Source organism: Spea bombifrons, chromosome 2, assembly GCF_027358695.1.
Source record: "Spea bombifrons isolate aSpeBom1 chromosome 2, aSpeBom1.2.pri, whole genome shotgun sequence".
Taxonomy (NCBI): Eukaryota; Metazoa; Chordata; class Amphibia; order Anura; family Pelobatidae; genus Spea; species Spea bombifrons.
In genome coordinates, this window is record NC_071088.1 from 8,473,693 (window position 1) to 8,499,158 (window position 25,466).

The 25,466-nt window shown below is 42.9% G+C and overlaps 1 protein-coding gene across 2 annotated transcripts in view; it reads left to right on the forward strand.

Moving 5' to 3' along the window:
• The window catches only part of RUNX1 (RUNX family transcription factor 1), a 62,159-nt gene that overhangs the window by 10,712 nt on the left and 25,981 nt on the right, over positions 1–25,466 (forward strand). For both annotated transcript variants that reach the window (XM_053456492.1, XM_053456493.1), the window contains exon 3: positions 11,815–11,919. In XM_053456492.1, coding sequence (XP_053312467.1) covers positions 11,815–11,919 — 105 coding nt within the window. The remainder of the gene's footprint in view (positions 1–11,814; positions 11,920–25,466) is intronic.

Consider the following 25,466-nt stretch of genomic DNA (forward strand, 5'->3'; position numbering starts at 1 on the left):
TAAATTAAATATAATTATCATTACGCTCGGGAAACACCTAGAACAAACATTTCCTACACTTTGTTTTTATAGCGCGGCTTGTTTTTGTTATAAAGCGACTCGTTTGCTGCTTTTAGTTGTTTTAAATGACTTTGTCAAAGCTGTTGTTTATAGGATATGAGAATTTAAACAGTAATTGGACATTATAGTGTTAATTAGGTTATTCATTTTCCAAATGGATCAGGCATAACCTGTCATGTGGACACCTGGTTGCCATTACAATCCCATTTATAGTCCCAAGTGGTGTGTTCTTACTTGTATAGATCTTGGAATCCTATGTAAGGAAGTTTTACATTACTGAGAGGGTGGTGGGTAAGTGGAACAGCCTCCCATCAGAAGGGCTGGAGGTAATACAGCGAGGGTATTTAAACATGCATTAGGATCGGCATACGGCTCCTGAATCTAAGACGAGACCAACGACTGATTAAGGTCTAAGTCTTTACAGCAGGAAAAACGGGCAGACTGGACGGGCCGGATGGGATGTGCCGTCACATTCTATGTTTCTATGGAACATAAAAAATATGAAGATTCTGGAAGTTCTCTGTTGAGTTCTCTTTGAGTTAGAGTTTAAACACAACCTAGTTGCGTATGTTTTCTTGTGAGGGGTCACACAAGGGTTTCCATACAGATCAGACATTGAGAAGTGTCTGCAGCAAAACCCAGTAGAGTAGAGCCAAGATGCATTAGTGGTCATGACGTTGACCAGGTAACGACGGTCCATGGAAACTGGGTGCAGGTAAGATGGCAGGAAGTTATCTTGGCCGTGATTGCGTCTCGCATTTGTTCCCAGCGCAAGGTTCTTCTTCTCTCTTTGTAGAAGACAGGAATATTCACATTGCAGACGTAACGCCGTTAATGGTCAATGATGCATTCACCCAACAGAAAGCCACACATGCGGGCAAAGGAAGCTCTGTTTTGGCAGTGAATTTCTTGGTGGGCTTTGACCCTAATCTCGTCATAAGCCTATTTTGTTTTGCAAAATGTTTTGTAGGGTGAGGTGCTAAATGTTCTTCTTGTTCTTAACTCCAGCAGTTAAAAGACATCCGCCCTGCTTTTCACATGTATTTTGGTGGCTTCCTGTTTTTGCCGACTGCAACAGGTTTGCAACCGCATGCATTTCTACAGCAAAAGAGGAATAACCTCCCAAAAACACCATTATTATATATTATATCATTATATCGTTATACCTCGGATCCAAAACACGAGTCCGGAGTGCGGAGGGATTCCTGCTCAGAAACGGCAGTCAGACCGCGTTCTACCTGAACAAGTAAATAATAAGGTCACAGAGGGGCCGGAGCGCTGACATTCAAGTGTCACTTGCGTCACCTTATTTGACTGTGGTATTTCCACACGGATCTTCTCTTTGGGTTTTTAATTTTAACCTTTTCTGATCTCAGAAAAAAGGTAACAAAAAGTCAGTTTATTGTAGCTCCAGTGCAGTCATACAAACACACGTGCCAACTGTCCTGCTGTGATTGTAGAACACTCGCCAATGGCTCATATGCCCCACCAGAGGCATGTGCCGGTTGGGGGTCTTTCCACTGTTCCCTTGCTAACAAGCAAAATATAACAATTGTTCTGTTAGTCCTTTCCACCTCTACCGGAATGCTCCTCAGTTCATCCACAACTCTATAAAGTCTCTTGTGTTTTTATTTGTTTTATTTACCAACCTTGAACTGGAGCTGCCACTCTCTCCCTCATTCTTCTCATTTACTCCAACCATTAGCCATTTGGCTTATTCCACTTGGGAAGGCCTCTACTCTTATAGCCCTTTGTATAATTTGCTAAAAGATGTAACAGGTTTTATTGAGATCACGTCTACACCAAATAGTTTTACATTTCTTTGGACCAGAGTGGTTCCAATGTTTTATTAGCAAAGGTAAAGTCAAGGTCCACACTGTCCTCTGTGAACCTTTGGAGTCCAGTGGTGGACAGATGACTTGCTTGGACGCTGTAGAGGAGTGAAAAGTGTTGGACGACCGATGGGTTCTTTGGCTGCTCGTTGTGAGTTATGGGTTTTCTGCCAGAGCTCCACTTTCTTCTTCAGGCTCATGATTTCATTCTGGGACTCCATTTGTCTTTTACCGAGCTTGTTTTGTTTGTTGCTAAACTCTATCAAGGTGGCCTTGAACACCGGTTGTGACCTCTGAAATTCACGCTCGGCCTTTTGAGCCCTATAGTTTCAAGCATCTAATTCCCTTTTCAAGTTCTCATTCAGCTCTGCTAATTCTTTTTTTGTGCCTCCTCCAAACTGTGATACTCCTTTGTTACAGATACAAATTGTTCAGCCAATTATCCCAAAGCTCCTGGCCCTGACCCCATTTGTCTCATCACTGTCTCCACCTTTGATCTCTGTGACAGCAGAAGCATCTCCTCCAGGTTCTTCATAGTTTTTAACTTCTTCCTTAGTGTCTCAGCTTCCTCCATGGCAGCCTCCGTCTCTATCCGCTGCTGATCTAGAAGCCTCAGTTGTCCCTACTGTCCAAAAAAAACCAAGGAGGTCAGCAAATCAATACGCGAGAAGAACGTCTACAGACCAAACGAGATATAAATATTAGCCTGAGAATCTAAATGATCATTTATCATACAGAAGCAAATTAATTTATACTTATTATTAAAGCTGCTGTCCCGCTTGCTCTGCTATATTATAGAGTTATAGTAACTATTCGCATTCACTTTCTCCTTCGCGGCTTCAAGTTCTGAGAATGTTTGTATCAAAGAAGTGAAACTAAACGATGGTGTTCATGGTGACGTCCCCAGGATCCAGTTCCAGATCACAGCAGATGCTCGCTAAGAGTTACCTTTTTTTAGATCTGCTATTTTATATATATATATATTGTAACTGTATAACTGAAGATTTTGACACCACACACAGAATTCTGCAGTAGATTTTTAAAGAATAAAAATCTTGTAGAAGTTCGTCGGTCTCGCTCCCCGTGGAGTCTGCTCGCTCCCCACTAATCGGAATCAGCTGCTGCCGAAGTTGCTGTCATGGTTTGTCGGTACAGCACAGCCAACACGTGTCTGACCCAGCAGATAGCAGCTGAGGGAAGGATGTTTCAGCTCCATATTATAATTAATATAGTATATTTAGCCATATTGACCCACCCATCCCCCGATGTAGCTATGCGCTGGGATACAATGAGGTATTAAGCTTTACTACCTCACAAGGGGCGAGATAGGTTCCCCCGGCTCCGTCTATAGACCTAACTCCACTCACCTATATCCATACCCTATAAACCAAGGGGTCTTAGTGGGGAAATTCGGGGGGGGGGTTGAATGCCCAAACTTTTACCGAAAATAATTCTTCAATAATTTTTTGTTTGTTTGTACATTTTTGCCCAGAATATTTATAGCGTGTTGGTGTTTTTATGCGATGAAACAATAAATGGCGGATATGTTAATGCTTATTTGCTCCACATCCCACGCTATTCATGTTTCGTCGGTGTGGCGAAGAACTAACAATCCATTATACATAATAGTACCGAGTTTAGCAGAAGAGGCGCTTGCATTACTTATAAAAACACAACAAGTTGAGACAAATCCTCGAGTTTGGCGATTCTCGTACCTGGCCGGGAAATGTCCGGCATCTACTCTGTTTCCTGTTCCTGGGAACTTACTTCTGTTTATTAAGAGCCAACAAAAAGACTTCTGGTGTAGAGTCATTTCTGCCGAACTGATACCTTTCATTCCCTTTGAATGCCATGATCGAGTGCATGCGCCACCTTTCTGACAAACGCCAATCCACTTATAGATACATTATTAACCCCTTACAGCGATTGACGCACAAACAATGGCGTCGTTTCTTGGGACAGCTCTACTCCAAAATGCCAACTCTGGTTAGATCATTGCCCTTGGAATCATTTACCCCTTTAAAGTGTCCATTAATGACGTGTTATGTATACAATGAGAACCAACTGATCCAATAAACTCAGGACATGTGGCTTGGGGTGCGGAGTAATATTGGGACCTCTCTGTGTCTGACCTGGAGTCTCCGGGTGAAGCCCTGCTTCTCTGGGTCACTGGGTAAGTTTCTCCTGCCCAGTTCCCATCCACAAACGTTGGAGCCACCACCCCAGAAGAGGGAGAGCTCCAGGCCTACCCCACATATATAGGAACCCTATGTGTTTAGCATGCAGAAAGTTATACTCCCAGGATCTGCATGATTATTCCTCCTCAGGAAGTTATCTTTTCTATAATGTTAAGTTGCTGATTGTTGTTGATTGGCTCAGGCAGCCGTTGAACGCGTTGGTGGAGGAGGAAGAGAGACAGGACCTTAGGGTAGGGAGTTGATAAGGTAATGCTGGCTCTGCCACCAATCACAGCATTGCAGTAAAGCGAGGTGGTTTAACAATACACAGACGGCGTAAAGCGTTTCATTGGTCTGATAAGCCGATTAGGGTACGAATGGTTATGTTGAACGCCCCTTCGCTCCGTCATTCGGTGAGTCGGTGACATTCTCCCATTGGCCCGCACAATGCGGAGCTGTTTTGCTAAGGTGTTAGCTATTTGCCTTTCAATGCATGAATTGCGCTGTTCTGTTGCTGTGTTTGAACAGGCTCTGAGTTATGTCTAGTATGTCTCGTTTCTCAAGGAATTCAATGTTAAACCATTTTTTGTCAATCATACTTGGAAGTAGGTTTAGACTTTTTATTATTATTATTATTATTATTAGTCAGTATTAATTTTTTCCCATATCTTCCACATATTCATACAATATCTCAATAAAAAAACAATAGTTGGTGTATATATATATATATATATATATATATATATATATATATATATACAATTTACAAAAAAATTAAATAGATTAATGAATGCTAGAAATAAAGCAGGAATTAGAACACCAAGAACTAACTTTGAAACTACGTACTGAATAATGGTGGCTTTCTATTAACTGGTGCTTATTGGGAATTTTAAGGGAACAGTCTTGTACCTCAGAATTGTATAATTTACTGATGAAGTCCATTTTTCCTGGATTCCAGTGCATTTTAGCGCATGCAGATCGGTGCAGGCATTCTTTCGTTATCGCAGTATATATAGACTGGCTCCCTGGTTGCTTGTAGTGGAAGCAGGAAGCATACTTAAGTATGCTTCCTGCACGTGTGCCATAGTGGTTTTTCTTGAATGTGATTTGTCATGGTAATTCTGACATAATATGGGGGGTTCAGCTAGCCCCCCCCCCTCCCCAATCTCCTGTCTCCTCCCTTGCTAGCCCCAGAAGTCTTTAGTGGGTGGAGTGTGGGAGGGGACTAAGCAGAAAGTAGGTGGGGAATGGGTGTGGCCAAGGGCTGTTCCCCTATCTGGACACACAAGAAACTGACCCAGAAACCCACGAGAAGCAGTGCTTCACCCGGAGACTCCTGGTCAAACCCAGAGGGTTCCCGGGTATGTGGCTACGATTCCAGACATGGTAGCCATTATATCGGATTATTTCGTCGCAGCTGAATATATCTTGTTTTGCATAAAAAGCCTCCGGAGTTTGTGGCTTGTGTGATGTAACAATCAGGTTAAAGGATTACAAAAGCTTAATACAAAAGACAGAACCAGTGTGTTTGCTGAGCGCGGTGTTTGTCTTTGAGTAACGCTGGCTCGCTGCGTTTGATTCCCGAGCGCCAGCCAATTATAACCACTAATTTGAATATGGACGTTTTTTTTTAATTTTTTTTTTCCCTTCTTCTTTGTCTCTGAAAAACATTTTGCGGTCAACAAAACCACCATTCCAGCTTCCAGTGTATCTGACTTAGTCGGCCTTTCTGCAGGCGGGACGTTGCGGATAATTACTCTGTGGGACACAATGGTTAAGTCAACACGGTTACTTCATGTAGCAGGTGGAAAATCACCGCTCCTTTGTTTACAGTACCTTTCTTGTGTATTATATATATAAAAAAAGAATATTTTAAAGTATTACATCGGTTGTATGTAGTTTTTTTTTTTTTTGCCAAAGGTAAAACACTTATTTCTACGTGCGGTCGGTGGAATCACCTTTGCTGTGGTTTTTATAATACATCTCTTATAATCTCTTGCCCAACGCATTCCTTGTCACGGATTAAAGGCGTTCAGGAGAAAGATACATTTCTTATAGGTGAATAAATGATGCGTATTTAGAACGGATTTATTACTTTACTAATTTTTACATTTTGTGGCCCTGTATACGAAATAAACCTATTTAATGGTATTTAACGATTAAAATACGCAATATATTTGTATTAAATCTTATGTTATTTCTCAAGATCTGTTTGATCACTCATCCCATTCATTAATCTCCCTGGAGCGTTAAGTTGCTGATTGTTGTTGATTGTTTCAAGCAGCCTTTGTGTGCGGAAAGGAGACGGTGATTAATGCCACCTTTTTGTCTCAAATCTCAGCTTTCTGCAAGAAACCAAACATCGCCAAAAATTTATTTTGAATATTTAATCAAAAATAGATTTTAAATATATTTTCCTGCTTTAGTTAAACAGTTCTTGTTTTGGTTGAACGTGATGTCTTCAGACAGCTCCATATTAGCTATTTGTGTGTGTTCTAGCGCTGCTTTCTGCTATCTATACACTGACTCCTCATCATACAGCCTGCAATAAACAATAGAATGACTCAGTCTTAATCGCCCAGCCGGACTCTCTGACTAATAAAAGTCTATTGAGGAACTGACTTGCCATAAAGCATCAGGTCAGTGTGGTGTTTGAGCACAAAAGTCACCCAGAATATCACATGACTGACAGCAATGGCCGCCTCCAGGTCTGCAGATAAAAGGAGTTTATTGGACCAAAATAAGACAAAACCAGGTTAAAAAAAATCATTAAAATGTCATTAATGTGACAGTAAATTTTGGCATCATGTCTGCATATTTGAAGAGCTCTTTTTTTGCAAGCAGTTCTTTTTGTTCGACACACAAAAACATCTATTAATAATGATGACATCATTAGGAAGTAAAGTTCCTGGACCTTGAACCACGAGATCTCCAGATTAATTTAACTCCTTGTTTACCTTCTGAGAAATCCGGGTGATTTTAGCCAGAATTCTCATAGAATTCCCCCTGCCAACGCTCACTAAAGGATCTCATCCGTTCTGCCTGTAAGTTTGTCAGTTATTTTAGCGAATCACACCAGCCACGCAGACGGTTCCTGCAGGGATGGGGTGGAAAGGGCTGATTTGGTTGGCTTGCTTCTCCAAGTCTTCCCTTTGAAGTTCGCTTCTAAAAAAAGCAACCCTCCCCGCTGTTTTATTAATGCCGTGGTGCTTGCAGACAGTGTAGCCTCGCTGACAAACGGAAGAGTCTGAGGTGTGCGTTCTTCTAGAGCGTTAGACTGCTCGGAAAGAGAGCAGCAGCCCTGCCGTTGGCCGCTAGCCAAAACTGCAACCTTTCATATCAAGTTCAACAAGCTACTGGCAGAACCGGCTCGTCTCGCTCCCAGACCACCCCACCGAGAGTTAACCTCTCCGCCGCAAAGCCTGCCAGTCCCGAGAACACAGAACGTCTATCGAGTATCGCCAGGAGGTCCAAATGAGTTTGGGAGGAACGTACCGGTTCCCAATCCCCAATTAATCCCAATTCATTTGCCAAGACATCCTCGGATCCCGATTATAGCATAAAATAAAGACAAGCCCTAACAGTATTACAAGAAGAATGTAATACTCTGGGATTTGATTATCATTTACCTAGAGTGTGGTAGATAAGTGGAACAGCTTACCATCAGAGATGGTAGAGATTGATACAGTGGTGGTATATAAACAGGCATGTGGCTCTTGAATCTAAGACGACACCAAAGACTGATTAAGGTTTCAATGTAAGGAAAAATGAAGCCGAGGACATGTATTATGAGCTCAGACTTTTAACTAAGCAGGTGAGATAGCATCAAAGCCCCCCGTATTTTATTTCTAAGTCACCTCCTGTCCAGGAAAGCTTTATTCTTTCATTGCTGAAGGGCCTCTGATTTATTGCTCGGGGATAAGTTATCTATTAAAAAAAAAATAATATATGAAAGGCATGGCAAACTTTTTACGTTTTTTTTTTTTCCGTAAAACTTTTAATCCGCTAATTATTATTTATGGTATACTCACTTGTCAAGGTCAAAAAACCATAAAAACTGAAATATATCCAGAATACGTTTTTTTTTTTTTATTCTTAAATATTTTATAGGCACTTTTGTGACAAAGTATCTGGAGCTTTGTGGATACGACCTTTCTATGTATCCCTTCAAGATGAAAATGCGGTTCCCGATAGAAAACCACAGGATCCACTGTCGGCTTTGGTGTGTCGGAATTCCGAATGACAGCTTTGCATGCCCAACGCCATTCTAGACAAAAAAACATGTGCTTGCTATGCTTTAATCCACCATAATAACAATATATATATATATATATATATATATATATATATATTAATTTTAATTTGTATTTAATGGATCTTATGCATGTTTTTTCTGAAAGGTCTGGTATCGCTTCCCCTTTTATGCTTCATCTGTTAGACACTTGGGAGCAGCGAATGATGCATTTCCAGAGTCGATGAAAAAAATGTTCATTGATGGAAATAAAATGGAAAACTACTATTGCTTCAGATCGTTACGGCTCATCGTAATGTGACGGGGGATCTGTCCTCTAACCTCAGCCACGCCAATCGATCCACTTCCACGCTTTAAAAGAAACGCAGCCTTCGTGGGAGTCAGAAAGGGTTATTGATCCAAAGTAAACCTAAAAAAAACCCCCACAGATCAGCAGCGATAATGTAGCACTTTCACCGATTTAACGCGCAGAAGGATTTCATTGCACACCAAACGGAACCCACAGCAAGCCCCATCATTTACAATTTGCCGGCTTTGTATTTTAAATATGTTTTTGTTCCAATAAAGCAACAAAAGTGTTAGAAATTAGATTCTGTAGGACCCCCAAAGCAAAATCCATCCTTCCACCTCTACATTAGAAGGCAGGATTGGTAAATATGCCTGGCTCTCTATCGCTTGCCCATGGCAGAAGCTCATTGCTTTGCGTTTACGGAAGAAAAATCGAGCCCCGCAAAAGAAGCGAATGATGTCTTATCCATCTTAGTACCATATGTACCTCCCAAGTGTCCCTCATTATAAAAGACAGTCCTTCTTTAGGACCCGATTCCCTCTGTCCCGCTTTCCTTTACTCATGTCCCTCTTTTCTAGGAATGGAGGGATCTCTCTGCTGGGAAGTCCTAAAAAAACCCACCGTGATGTGGATAGAAACAGTAGAAAGGCACTTATAAATTAAATCGTATGTATAATAAATATATTCATATTCTTCTAAATGCTTTAAGGAGATTTTGCAATTATTAGGGACAAAAATTAATAACAAGCTCACCCCATAAAGAAAAGCGGCCTTTTTTAGGCCATTTGGAATGTAGGGAGGCTCCGAAAGTAGCCTCCACACCATGGAAATAAAAAGGTTTTTAGCTAGGTTTGTATTTATATATCTGTTTTCTGTACATTCTTCTACTTTTAATCATCTGGAAGACATTCTAAAGGCTCAATCTAGAAACGTTGTTTTTCTTTCCATTAATGGGAATTCTCTACTTGTATTTCATCCAGAAATGTTTATTATTTAGCCGTGTGAGCTGGAGATCTCGTCAAAAATATATAGCAGTTCTTTTTACATTCCTTGGCTTTTTTTAGTATAAAATTACCTTGTTTTGAACCTCAGTGTCTAGCATGTGCCTTGAGGACATGGCTGCAAGAGTTCTGGAATCACGCATGAGTTTGGCTCAAATACCAGTGTTGTCAAACTTCTGGAAGTCGCTGTTTTCCGCAAAGCAACCCATTTGCCCGTCGGGGATGATTTTCTAACTGTGTGTTAGGAGCAAATATCCAAAAAGTTAAAATTAACTCATCATTTTTCTCTACTTTTAACGCTAGCTGATATTGTATCAGTATGTTAATCCGACCACAGGTGGAGGTAATATTGAAGGTGGAGTCTGGCCAGGTCATGGGTGGGATGAAGTGGTCTTTTACAGTTTAGTCACTTTGTTGTTTGTGGCACCTCCTTAAAATTGAGACACATCCCCTCTTCTGGAACTTTACAAATAGTGCACATATACTCAATTACATACCATGAACTTCCCAAGTGAGCTTCATGGTGGACTCCTTAAGGACCTCGTTAATGGGTTCTGGGAGGGAGTGTTGGTGGGGTGAGCCGTGAGTGGAGGAGCAAGACCCAGACCAGGGGAGTTCACAGTCAAGCACCACCCCTGCTGATCGAAGGACTGCCCCCGAGTTTTTGTAACCATCTGTGATACCTGGAGCCATTAGGCAGATCTGGAGAGTATAAGTATACCCACCGTCAGGTAGCAGACACTTATCCGACACTCATCTGGTGCACGTAGCTCAAAATTATGTGGTTTTCTCATCTGCTCTTGTCTGTAAAATATATGTTATTGTTAATTCTTGTAGCTCACTCACCTGAGTGACCGATAGACCGGTGCTTGTAATACCTCCTTAGTATTTAAAAACAAGTTTATTCATGCGCTTCATGGGAAAGAGCATTGTATAGCGCTAAAAGTCCAACCCCTTTATACAAACATATATACGAACAGCAAATATTTATGATTCACACAGATATCTTGCATTTTCGTTAATAGGCATTACCTAATAATCCGTTTGCACTGGCCGGCTGCCAAAGGGGAAGGGTGCCAGGCATCGCTGCATTCTTCCTCACCATTTCTGTCACCTCCACCCTGTGTGCTGTGAAACGGATAGAGTTACCCCACAGGGCAACTGAGGCCTCCATTCAAGTCCTGAGCTGTCTGCTTTAAGTGGCAAACCGTCTAGGAGACCGAAAAGGTCCATTTGGGACATCACATTCCAAAAAAACATTGATAAACCCCCATGTTTTCCCAAGGGGACAGAGCTTAAAATATCTTTTTATTTTACTGAAAAGGAAGCAAATTCTGATTTAGGGCCATGTTGGTACAAAGCAGAGACCAACCGCTTAAGAATAAGCATTTTCTTCGGTAAAACCGCGGTCCTGGGTTCATTGATGACGTTATTGCTAGTCAATCCGAGCGGATTTCCCTCGATTTGTAGTCGGTTGAAGGCGATGGGATCACACAACCTGGAGAAGGTGTCAATAAATCATCACAGCAGAGATTAACACAAGAGAGCCGGATTACATCAGGTTTAAAGCTCTAAAACCAAGGCAAAGGATTGCACGTTAACAAAATCCATCTCCATTCAGTTGGCTCGGTTCCGACGGAGATGCTAATGCCACCTTCTATCTACTCCTGAGCCGAATGTCAGCTCCACAACCCAATGACTCTTTCTCACAACGTGTATGTGGCTATTGACACGCTTGTCTAGAGCTTCACTCGTTTCATTGCGCAGCACGCAAATTTGTATACAATTAATCTGTAGGAGTAACATGTTTATTTCACACTATACATCACGCTAATTATATGTCATTAGAAATACCTGTTCTCACCATGGCCCAATACGGAGCCTCCTTCTTAATAAGTAATGGTTTAGATAAGAAGTGTTATTGGAACTGTTTGGTTGGCGCCATTAGCAAGTTTTAGCAACAGACTCTCTGAGATGGACTATTAAAGGGTTAATATAGGAAGAGTCTCCTACAGAATCTTCACGGATTATAAGTATATGATTATTTCTTTGGTGTTGTGTTTTTGCGTGAGTGCAGGACCACCAGGACCCCCAAATTAAGTTCAACTCCACTTTCCAGAGGGTTTCAGATACTTTGTATCCATATATATATATATCTTGTTCATTTGCTAAAAAGTCATTACTTTTTCTTGTTTTTTTACAGGAAAAAGCTTCACTCTCACCATCACTGTTTTCACCAACCCACCTCAAGTGGCCACTTACCACCGAGCCATCAAAATTACGGTGGATGGACCTCGAGAGCCGAGACGTAAGTAGCCCCCCCAATACAGCCGTTGTGTGCGTAGTTTATTATGGAGTTTCGCCAGGCCAGAGAATCTTTTTCCAGGTAGTTTTATGAAGAAAGTGGTCTCTGTCGTGTAGACATCATCGTAAAACCATTTAAACCAATTTGTCTGGGATTGTTTGTTGTGACCTGAAGTCCCAGGTTGCATGAGCAGGGCATGATAGGAATTGATACATATTAGTGTTGTGTTTATGGCTCTCCCTGTATTGATGAAGTGTTAAGAATTTAGTTTAGTTTATGAGAAATTCGTCCAGATTAAATCCCAATCATGATGAAGATGGACCGACGGGGTGCGGTTCCTGAGGTCCTTCACAAATAAAATGTATTATTCAAGAAGTGGCTTGGGGGAGGGGGTGATTATTCTACCGATTCTATCAATAAATGACAGAACCACAGAATATATTCACTGATCTAGGAGTTTGCAGGTAGTTTGGACTTCCGGTGAAACTATCTTCATATAGAAGTTAAGATGTCCAACTCTCCTGCTAACATTACCTTATCTTCATAGAGCGCCGGCATATTCCGCAGCGCTATTTCAGAGGGGGTACCGTGAAAATTATGTATTTCGGTTACCAATAACGGTAACACACATTGCTACAGAAGGCGAAGAAGGCTTTGAAGACCCCACAGTCTATCACAAGGCTTACAAACCCCCGGGTTAGTGAATATATTCATAGAACTCCATGATCCGAGGAAGCTGCTAGCGTGGAGATAGTTCCTAAAGCTAAGATAAGTAACGGGGGAGTCTCTTGGGTCGGAAAACCTATTATTTATCAAAACGCACCCCGTAATAAATTAGACGAGCCACGGAATATCAACTACAAGGTCCTCAGACAGCAAAGGGCTGAATTCTGTTCCTTTTAGTACCGGTGACACCGAACACCAGACGTTATTAGTGACGTTACCGGTGACTCCAGCAGAAATCACTTGTAACTGCCCCGTAAAATCTCTCCGTTTCGGTTTTTCATATGATCTTCACAACCCCCCCCCCCAAAAGAACGTAGGATGAAATGAGAAACAGGCAGCGGTAACACAAATAATGCGTTAAAGGCTTTTACTTTCTTCCTTCTGTTTCGGTATAATTTACAGTATAAAGTCCAGAATTCTGGAACGCAGAGCTTCATGCAGGCAGCGGAAATCTAATCTTCTGGGCCACGTGTTTCCACGCCGAGCGGCCAAAAAAAGATTCTTTGTGTTATTGGATCTTTTGATACATTTGGAGGGGGGTTACAAGCTTAGAAAAAAAAAAAGCAGGGGATGAATGACTGGATATCCCCGGGGTGGATCCCACGTCTTTCAGGTCTTTACGGTATTTTTTGGAGAAACAGATGCAGTAAAGGGCCGTTAAGTCCTCGGCGGGCGACGCGCTATTTTTATATTACCACGGGCAATAACTGACTTTCTTTAAAGGCTTTAGCAACAAAAAAAGAAAAAGAAAAGAGGTTGGGATTTCTAAGAATCACGTATTCATACATAGTATTCCTCGTGTATGATGACACTTCATTCCCTGCAGCACTTCTTCTGCCGCTATACCCCCCGGGTAATCGCTGTATTTATCCCACATTCACTTTGAGAACAATCGTGAGTTTGACTCCATCTTACAATGACAAAACGGGGAGTCTGGCAACAATATTAACACCGCTAATGATAATTCCCAAAGTTATAGGACGATGATGTCATCGCCTGTAGATTTACATAAAGTCACCTCCGTACCCAGGACTCCAAACAGACGCTGAGTGTACTGACCAGTGCTGTGGGCTGCGATGGGGATCTTGGTTATATCTTCTATTTCATTCTGATCTGCAGACATATTTACAAAGTCCCTGTCTTAAGAATCACCAGTCCCTCTTTCCTCCCCTGATGCCCCTCTTTCCTCCCCTGATGCCCCTCTTTCCTCCCCTGATGTCCCTCTTTCCTCCCCTTATGCCCCTCTTTCCTCCCCTGATGTCCCTCTTTCCTCCCCTGATGTCCCTCTTTCCTCCCCTGATGTCCCTCTTTCCTCCCCTGATGCCCATCTTTCCTCCCCTGATGTCCCTCTTTCCTCCCCTGATGCCCCTCTTTCCTCCCCTTATGCCCCTCTTTCCTCCCCTGATGTCCCTCTTTCCTCCCCTGATGCCCCTCTTTCCACCCCTGATGTCCCTCTTTCCTCCCCTGATGCCCATCTTTCCTCCCCTGATGTCCCCCTTTCCTCCCCTGATGCCCCTCTTTCCTCCCCTGATGTCCCTCTTTCCTCCCCTGATGCCCCTCTTTCCTCCCCTGATGTCCCTCTTTCCTCCCCTGATGTCCCTCTTTCCTCCCCTGATGCCCCTCTTTCCACCCCTGATGTCCCTCTTTCCTCCCCTGATGTCCCTCTTTCCTCCCCTGATGCCCCTCTTTCCTCCCCTGATGTCCCTCTTTCCTCCCCTGATGCCCCTCTTTCCTCCCCGGGTATGAGGGTATCACGGGGTTCTACAGCCCTAAAAGCCACAATAATTTGCATAGAAACAGCAGAAATTATGTTTCAAAATGAAATATGTTTATCTTCATTTAAATGCCTTACTCAATTAGATAAATAGCTATGAATAGGTCAAATGTCACATGAAAAGTCTTGCTAAGCCACACCCCCACCACACCCCTACCACACCCCTAAAACAAAAGTATCCCTCTAACCATGTGACATGTTGGACCGTATGAGTTAACCCTTCAGTCTGTCCTTTGTTCCTCCATCTACTCCTTTTTTCTCCGGAATTATCTCCTCCGCCGCCTTCTCCTGCGTTTACGAGCCAAAATGTTCTTTTTCCATATATTTAGAGTTTAAGTTGCTTCTGGAGTTTTCCCCGCTGCACGAAAGATTTATAGCCCCCCAATTCTTGTTACGATACAGAAGCCGGGGTGTGTGCGCAGTAAGTGTTAGGACTCACTCCCTGGATATGCTAGAATTTGGGTTTGGTTTTGCTCCGCAAGATCCTCTAAACCACAAAGTGCATGCCTTGGTTTCCATTTTCCAGCGAAATGCTATTTTTGACAGTTTGAATATATTTTATTACCGGGAGGCAGCCCAGACACACGGTAAAAACATCAGGGGCGCGAACCAAAAAGGGGGCGCAATGCAGACGTCTATATACTCCTGGCACAAGAGCTTATTAAGCAGCTTTACTTAACAGACCTATCTATCTCTGTCTCTATCTATCTATCTATCTATCTATCTATTCTTCTCTATCTATCCATCTATCTATCTATCTATCTATCTATCTATCTATCTATCTATCTATCTATCTATCTCTGTATCTATCTATCTATCTATCTATCTATCTATCTATCTATCTATCTATCATCTATTCTTCTCTATCTATCTATCTATCTATCTATCTATCTATCTATCTATCTATCTATCTATCTATCTATCACTGCCTTTTCCACTTTTGCATCAGAACAAGTTTCTCCCAACTGTCCTGTTTTTTACAGGACAGTCACATTTTTCAGGCGCTGTCCCACCAAACACCCCCACCGGGCTCCTTTTGGGTAAGTGGGATTATGGGATCTCCCCTGACAGTCCCACCAAGCTGTGACGTTTCAAATATGCCCCCGGGATGCTTTATATTGCGGGTGTAGCTTGAATGTGTTTTGTGATCGCTTCGCGGGAAGCAGTCTCCGGACGCTCTTCTGCTCGTATCTAATTCACCGACAAAGCACTGAAAGAGCCAGAAGTGAAAGGTTTCTTTTATAAGGAGGGCCGCGTCCGCTTTAGAATTCCCCCAACACCATTAAAGTGAGCGAGCGCTCAATCGCTGCTGTGCGGCTTCCGCCAGCCGCGTCCGTGCAATGTTTGTATTAAACACTCACCTGGCAAAAGGCCACCAAGTTCAGAAGTTTTTGTTACTCGCAGCAAAGCCGCCATATTCATTTATTTACATTATCCGCCCTTTATATTTCATGAAATAATTAGAGATCAGACCCATCCGGCCCGTCTGGTCTGTCCAATTTTCCTGATGTAAAGACCTTAATCAGTCGTTGGTCTCGTCTTAGATTCAGGAGCCTTATGTCTATCCCATAAATGTTTAAATTCCCATGATATATCCACCTCTACCACTTCTGCTGGCAAACCGTCCACTTATCTACTACACTCTCAGTAAACTTCCTTACATTACATCCAAGCCTCTGATCCTCTAATTTTCGCCTCTTGCTGTCCTCCTTCATGTATTTAGTTCAGTTTGTATTGCTATGTATTGTTTTATGTATTTAGGTTGTATCTCTAGATTTGAATCGGTGACACCGCGAGGCTCGGGACGCTATTTACACAGCGATAGAAAGAACTTATATACCGGGCCAGGTCATCTAATGACTGAGCTGGAAATACGGATGACTGTCCTCTCCATGTCACATGACGGCATGGGATTGTGATATATTCGTCAGATAGCTGCGTTGTGTCATAGAGACCTGCATACAGTTCCCACTGTTGTTTCCTGATCATAACACAATTGACAGGATGTTTCCTGATCACGCTTTAAGGAACCTGTCAGTGAGCAGCGCGTTTCGCTTGTTCTATTATCATTGCCGTTACGTGAATGAGCTCCAAACCTTTGCTTATTTTTATCTCTTTATCATACCTCCCAACATTTCAATGGCCTGATAGGAATAGGTTTAGTTTGGGGGGGGGTATGGCTAGATGTGTGGCTTTACCCAGACTTTTTATGTGACTGATATTTAATTTTTATTATTATAATTATATAAACCTCTTTCTTTGTCTCTATACACATTATCAGGGCTTTTAGGGCCGTAGAACCCGGCGATACCCTCACACCCAGCAAACATTCCGAGCTCCTAGAAAAGAGCAGAGAGGAGGTAGGGACTGTCCCTCCAGAAGAGGGATACTTGGGAGGTATGACTAAACGGTGCAGCAGCTGCGCTGGGGCTCGGATGATACAGATCTGTGGAATGGGGGCGAGATGCGATCACTTCCGCAGCTCTGCCGTGACTCATGGCGCAGGTAACGAGAGAGAGAGAGAGCCTTGTACTCCGTGGGTGGCTGAGTTTTTGTCCCTTCACCCCTCCGGCGATTACTGAGCACTTAATAACTATTTATTACCACCCCCTGCAGCTTAAATCCTTTCATGCCTGGAGAGCAGAAAACCAACACAGTGCAGTAATGAAAGAGTTAACCCGCAAGGCGCTCAGACATTTAACCCTCTCCAGCCCCGGGAAAGATTAGGCATATAATGCAATCTGAGCCTGAATATATTATATCTATTATATGTTAACAAATTCACGCGTACACCTATTGCCCCCATTTAAAGGGAGACCCCAGCCATCATATTGCAAATGCTTGGGGAGGGGGGCATTCTGCAGAATCCCCCTGTATGCATTTGCCCCTTTCCCCTCCCCCAGTCTGCACATGATATACTACATGCGGAGGACGTGCACAGACCCCCCGCGTGCACCCGCAAGAATAAATCCCATCGATTTCAATGGGAGCACTACCTTGAATTGTCTGACTACGGACAAGGAGGGCAGCTGCAGCAGCAGAGCCCTCCCGAATAAGTATATATATATTTATTCCTTTCTGAAGAATGCATGATAAAGCGCTCATGGTTACTCACGGAGCCCTTTAACATGCATACTGCATACTGGACGATTTTGACCCCCTAATTGTAATAATTGTAATTCCATATACAGACACAGGGGGCGCCAGGTGTAAAGCTCGAGCTGGATCTTTCCTGCGCGCCCGTGTTTCAGTCGCCTCTCGGCGGACCCTTGGATTGTATTTCTTAGGGTGGCCTGTGTGTGTGGCATTTGGATTTGGGGCTGTTTGGGGAAACTCTGCCTAAAAAGCAGAAGAGGTAACCATCCCAGCATTACTCAGGAATGTTAATTTTATGTTGCGGAGACCACAAGAACCTCTCATCTAAAATAATAACAGACCGGTTGGTCCTTCTCCACATTTAGGAAATGTTTAAGCATCGTCAGCCGGTGTCTACAAAGATATTTCTCAGGAGATGGTGCCAAGCGTCGGCCGTTCGTAGTCATACTCTTTACCGCTCTATACTGTAGAATGTCGAACGCCAGCTCGATGCTCATCAGGTTTTCCAACTGGTTTGCTGCCCGCTGTACAGACATCAGATGCATTATCTTTTAATGCCCTGTAATAGACCAGAGGGATTCTCTTCTGCTCTGTAGACGGTTAGAGACGCTCTATGGAAAAACCAATGGAAACAATGGCGTATGGAACACATACCCCCCCCCCCGTACCCCCCGTACCCACCCCTACCACTGTCTACATTTTAGAGATGCCGAGAACTTTCTTTTATCCATCTAGTTTAACCATTCTACCTGTCCTTCCTGCTTTTGATCGGAAAAAAAAGTCAAGAAATAAACCCAATTAAGCTGTTTTTGGAATTTTAGGGTAAAAATTTCCTTCTTGAATCAGATTTCTGTTTTAGATGAAGAAGCTTTAAAATATGAATGTTTATTCTGTAACTTATAGCCCTGTATGTTCTGCTGTCCTAAGAAATATCCAGACCCAGGCAGCGTTGCATGGGATAGAGCCACCTCTCTTGGCAGCGGATTCCATACCTTTACTGCCCTTTCTGTAATATATATAATATGGTATAAACACTAAAGTATCCACTAGACGGTGGAATCCTCATTTTATTACCTCTAAGCCGGTTTAAGAACACACATACTAGAGATAAAATTAATGTATTATCTCTACGCATGTTTTTTTTTACCACGACACAATTTATGAGACGTTTCCTCCTCGCCTAGCAGTAGCTTTATAGGCATTTTCCATGTTTGCTTTTTTTATCGTTGCTGTCCCTTTAAATCCTTCTCCTTAACTCGCTCTACAACCTGACACAGAGAGCGGATTATTATTAACGAGAACACTTTACTGATCCAGCGTGACTCGACCGAGTAAAGCGCTGCTCTGTGTCAGGGACTAGCCTGAGGCTTCTTACACGACCTTACAGCAGAGTTGCGCAAACTAGCAGCCACCAGCTGTCCAACGTCCTAACTCCCATCACCCTCAGCTGGCCGTAGAGCAATCTGTAGACCTCACACATCAGCTGATGCCTCCTTATAAGTTTGGCCAGAGTGGTCTTCTAGCTGTCACTTGGCAGCTGGATGAGAGTGATAGGGGTCTCAGTGTCCATCAAGAGCTGTCAAATCGCTAGCTCCCCCAACCAGACAGACCACTTTATACGCTTAAAATGCACTCCGTTCCCGATACGACCGCCCCCGTCTTATTTTGGGTTGTAAACATGCCTGTGGTTTAGGGACTATCGAGGACCGTGCGCCGGTCTCCCAGCTGCTCTCGCAACTTCAACATTTAAAGCAGCGGTAAAAATATGTGAGTTCCGCGCGTTCCCCTCGCCGCAGACCATTCTTCTGAAGCCGCCGTACCTATCTGCAGGATCTAGCCGCAAACGGTTTGGGTTGACCACACCACTTCCCCATTGAAAGCTAATACTGCCTGATTCATTCTGCGCTGGGAGCGCGCGGCCAAAGAAAACAGGCCCAAAGAATAACTTACTTGTATGTCGCTTGGAAAGATCTCGGAGGGCCTCGTTTCGTAATACCATACAGTAGCTCACTATATCTCTCTGCAGCTGCGGGGGAAAACCGAGGAGACTGAAGAGTCCCAACAAGACGGGGATAGGCGGAAGCGCTCGAAGTGGACGGGCTGTCACGGAAAGGGTGTTTTTCTTCTCCCGCACAGTGCAGGGACTGTTAGATAGCGAGAGACGGGAGCTAAACTTTTTTCTTTAAGGAAAGAAAATTCCCTTCATGTTTCTAAAGCGAGAGAGAGAGATTGGATTCGCAAACACTCTCAAAAACTGAACTCTAAAAACAGCTTTCTTCTGGAAATAGCCGATGCCTGCTCAGCACGAAGAAAGGGAGGGCGATGGCACGAAGAAAGGGGGGACACAATGTCACAAAGAAAGGGGGGGCACGACGACACGAAGAAAGGGGGGATATGATGGCACAAAGAAAGGGGGAACACAGCGGCATGAAGATATGGCTGACACAACAGCACGAAGAAATGGGGGACACAATGGCACGAAGAAATGGAGGACACAACTATTTAAATAGAAGTGACTACAGAGAGGGAATTTAAACAGGTGTAGGACAGGGACGAGGGCATCTTGAATTAAAGACCAGAAGCCAAACGCTTCTTATTGTATGTTTCTATAAAGTGGGTTACTTTCACATATTTATATATATATATATATTTATTCCATTTTTTATTCTTTTATATATTGTGTTGATACAGTGTAATATTTGGGGTGATAAAAAGTGATCGATCTCATCTTAATCTATACATTAAAAGTGGAAAGAGCGCTCATCCCAAAGGGTATTGCAGGGCGAAAAGTAACATTGTGCTCCTGTCTCCTGCGTAAATCTCACCATTGGCAGAACTAGCGAATCCCTGCTCTGTGACATCACAACGCACATAATGACTTCAAATGTTAATGTGATGTCACACATGATGTAAAAAAATGTTTTCCCCAAATTGCTACCTTCTGACATTTTTAGAACATCTTCTCCCTAGCACTCAGAAAAAGAGCTTATAATCAGCGACAAAGCTTGAGTCGAGCTGGCACGGCGACTCTGTGGTCGCTGTTGACAGTGAGATCCATGCACCGTTTGAGCGTTGAAAGGCCGCCGTCTCCTTTTCGGTCGCTGTTTGCCCAGCGCTTTGTCTCTGGGTGTAACCTTGTTATATAGGTATAGGGTTTTTTGTATCGCCTCACCGTTCCGCTTCCCTGCCTCAAACGATTAACTCGTAAACGCCGTCCAGAAGGCCGTCTTTCAGTATCTGTCGTGCGGGGAGACAGAAGTGAAAGACGGATCTTGGCACGGGGTCTGAAAATAAGGTGTTTGTTTTCACCGGGGATCCGTGTGCAGAAGCCACCGACGATGGGCTTATAGCAGACGTTTCTACAAAATATTCATACCTCTTTTGGGGTTTTTGTATGATTTTGGTGCGGATCTTATAACTTTTTTATTTGCTGTAGTAGAAGCTTATTATTAAACACTCATCTACAGACACCAGACAGGCCAGAAGGCTTGTTTTTCCCTCAGAAATCTCATGGTGCTACCACAACCACAAGGGATTCTGGGTAGGCGCATGCAAATGAAAAACGATCACCTTTTGCCTCTATATCTATGGACGGTATCTGGAAATCAGGAACGTCCCACAAAACCCAAAGAGGGTTAGGAAGTATGCATTTTGACACCTTTCGTTATTTTGAAACAGCGGTGCACAACTCTAGTCCTCGGGGGCCGCAAACGGGCCACTCTTTTGTATATTCCAGCTTCAGCACATAGCTCCGTGTGGATCACTGATTGTCTCTTTAAGAGCTTTTAATATTTCTTCTTAATATAATGTGGACAATAATATAAAAAAAAGAGAAATAAAGGCTTGATGTTATACTCATAAATTCATTCATCCTCACAAATCGAAGACCATTCAAGGTGGCAAACGTGAATTTTATTAGGGCACAATGACGTCGATAAGAGAGAGAATATTTACAATTAATATTAACAGCGAAACGCGGGCGGCTGCCAAAATATCTCTCCTGGTTCATTTTTAGAAGGCGATGTCTCGGCCAGATGGAAATCCTCCGAGCAGAATGGAGAAGTCTCTTAAAGCTCATTCTGTAACGTGTTTATCGCACTCTCGCTCCACAAAAACCACTGAGAATCCTGCCGGTGCTTTCTGGGGCAGAGAAACAAAAGTTTGAAAATCTAAAAAGTTCGGAAGTTCGGTGATAATAGATTCCGCAGGAAAATGAAACCATTGAGACGGGGGGGGGGCTTTATTCTGCTGAATGGGTTAATTAGGTTTTTAATTGCAATCAAACTGCTAACTTCTCAACCAAGCAAAAAAGATGCGCATTTATTGTTATGTCTTTATGACATCATAGAAACAGATACGACCCGTTTGTATACCTGGGAGTCGCTGGGTGAAGCTCTGCTTCCGAGTAACCCCCAGTTTCTCAGGGACCACCAGCTGACGTCTCAGGGGCCACCCACGGACGTTGCAAGATTGCCCACAATGGTCAGTGGGATCTACACGGATCCCACAATGGGAAGGCTATGGCTAGCTGAAGCCTGGATGTTCCCAGTTATGCCCATTCGGCCCCATCGTGTCTGCCCATTTTTCCTGCTGTAAAGACTCAAACCTTAACCAGTCCCGTCTTAGACTCAGAAAAGCCATATGCTGATCCCTCTACTGCTTCTGCTGGAAGGCTGTTCCACTCGTCTACCTCCTTCTCAGTAAAGTAAAACGTCCTTGGTTGCACCGTTCCAAACTTTGGAATTCAGATATTTTTGTCAAAAAAAAAATAAGAGTAACAAGATTTCCTCTTTAATACCGGATGATTCTGATAAATACATACTGTAGGCTTACTGAAAACCAAGCGTAGCCTTACAGAATTAATCATCCGTGTGTGAAGGAGGAAGTCTGGTTAATTTAGACTTAAATCTATCTAAATGCATGAGAAAGTCTACAAAAAAGGAAATAAAGCACATTTGTTTGAAGATCTGCCGTGTTTTAAAGGCATATTACCAGCTAGAACAGATCCGTGTGAGGCTTTTAACCAGATAGTACGAAGAACGCAGCGTTATATATAATATATATACATATACAGTGTGTGTATATATATATATCGTATATATATATATATATATATAGAATGTGCGTGTGTGCATTTGTCTTCTTACTGCTATATTTGCATATATATATACTGTAGCTTGGGTACAGTATATATATAAAAATGTATTACAAGATTCTGCAACATTCTGTTTTTTTGCATTCATATATATATATATATATATATATATATATATAATATATATTTTGTAATAATAAATATATGCAAATTCCTGTTTTGCGGAGTTGCGCACATTTTATATAACTTTTAAGGAATGTCTGCAAATAAGAGGTAAAAATAAAAAATATTCACAATATATTTTTTAAAGGGTGTTAATAATAATTAGTATTTTTTTTTTTTAATTACAGTAAAACAATGATTTAGATCAGGGGCGTCCAACATGCGGCCCGCGGGCCAAATGCGGCCCGCGAGACCTCGAGGTGCGGCCCGCGTAAGATCGGCAGCCAGGGCAACCGATCTTACGCGAGCCGCACCTCAAGCCCTGCTACTTACTTGTGGGAGGGTCTTCTGGACTGCACACAGAGGAAGCGGAGTTCACGTGACATCCTACTTCCTCTGTGCTTTAGCAGATAGTGATGGGAAGTTCGGATCATTAAAGTGAATCGGATCATTTCGATTCGTTCACTGAAATGATCCGATTCATGATCCGGATCTTCGGATCACTCAGTGTGTCTGCACGGAGTTACTGTTTTCCAGTAACTCCGTGCAGGCACACTAACGATTGGCCCCGCCCCTTTCATTATGAATCCTCCCCCCTGCCTCCAGTGATGTCAATGAAGGCAGAGAGTCGTTCAAAGATTCGGATCTTACAGGGATCCGAATCTTACAGTGATCCGGATCACTGTAAGATCCGGATCATTGTAAGATCCGGATCATTGTAAGATCCGGATCATTGTAAGATCCGGATCTTTGAACGACTCTCTGCCTTCATTGGCATTCTAATCATTCAGAGAATGTCACCATACTGTTATAAATAATACATTAATAATCACTGCCCCCAGGATTTACATTCCCCTTTACCTGCAACTGCACCTTAAGCTAACTTTATTAAATTAATTAAATTAACCCTCACCATTAAATTAACCCTAAACACCCCATCAACCATGACTGCCCTAAAATTAACCCTTAACACCCCATCAACCATGACTGCCCCTAAAATTAACCCTTAACACCCCATTAACCATAACTGCCCCCAAATTAACCCTAAACACCCCATTAAGCATAACTGCCCCCAAATTAACCCTAAACACCTCATTAAGCATAAATGCCCCTAAATTAACACTAAAGACCCCATTAAGCATAACTGCCCCCAAATTAACCCTAAACACCTCATTAAGCATAACTGCCCCTAAATTAACACTAAAGACCCCATTAAGCATAACTGCCCCCAAATTAACACTAAAGACCCCATCAACCATACCAATTTATTAGGTAATTTATCTGGAGTACATGCAATTAATTTAGGGGCAGTTATGGTTAATGGAGTATTTAGGGTTAATTTCAGGGGCCGTTATGGTTAATGGGGTCTTTAGGGTTAATTTCAGGGGCCGTTATGGTTAATGGGATCTTTACGGTTAATTTCAGGGGCAGTTATGGTTGATGGGGTATAAGGGTTAATTTTATGCTGATGACTGAGGGTTAATTTAATTAATTTAATAAAGTTAACTGTAGGTGCAGTTATAGGTAAAGGGGGGCAAACTCAGGGGAATCTAAATCCTGGGGGCAGTGTGAACATTATTAATTTATTTATAAAAGTATGGTATCAGTAATATTCTCTGAATGATTCGAATCTCTGTAAGATTCGGATCCTTGTAAGATCCGGATCCGTGTAAGATTCGAATCATTCGACTCTTCGGTTCATTCGACTCTTCGGTTCATTCGACTCTTCGGTTCATTCGACTCTTCGGTTCATTCGACTCTTCGGTTCATTCGACTCTTCGGATCATTCGACTCTTTGAACGACTCTCTGACTCTATGAGTCATCGTTCCTGTGAGAATTAATGAGCTGTAACCTGACCCCAGAGTCTGTGTCTGAGTGCTCTGCAGATGACTCACAGCTCTAGGATCAGGTTACAGCTGCATGATGATTCACAGACTGAACCGCTACAAACGAATCGTTCAGTCTAGTGAACCGACTCATCCGGATCACTAAAAAGAACCGGATCAAATGAACGATTCGTTCATGATCCGGACATCACTATTAGCAGAGAAGGCAGAGGGAGGCCGCGCCCCCTGCTGAAGTTTGTAAGCGGCATCGAGGAGTTGCAGTGCAGGTAGGGGGGTGGGGAGGGTGTTTGAATGAGTGTGTGTGATTGAGGGAATGAATCTGTGAATGAATGATTATATGAATAAATGAGTGTGTGTGTGTGTGTGATAGCATGGATGTGTAAGTGCTGGAACCTAGGCATGAAGGGACTGTGATTGCTGTTAGCAATCACACTCCTATCATGCCAAGTCAGCCAGTACATGCTGAAACCTGGCCAGCTGCCCCCCTTGTGTATTGATGCTGCCAGCAGTATGGGGTCTGCACTTACAGCCACCCTGTACCAGCATGTACTGGCTGACTTGGCATGATAGGAGTGTGATTGCTAACAGCAATCACAGTCCCATAATGCCTAGGTTCCAGTATTTACTGGATGGATGTGTAAGTGCTGGAACCTAGGCATGATGGGACTGTGATTGCTGTTAGCAATCACACTCCTATCATGCCAAGTCAGCCAGTACATGCTGAAACCTGGCTAGCTGCCCCCCTTGTGTATTGATGCTGCCAGCAGTATGGGGTCTGCACATCACTTACAGCCACCCTGTACCAGCGTGTATTGGCTGACTTGGCATGATATGAGTGTGATTGCTAAC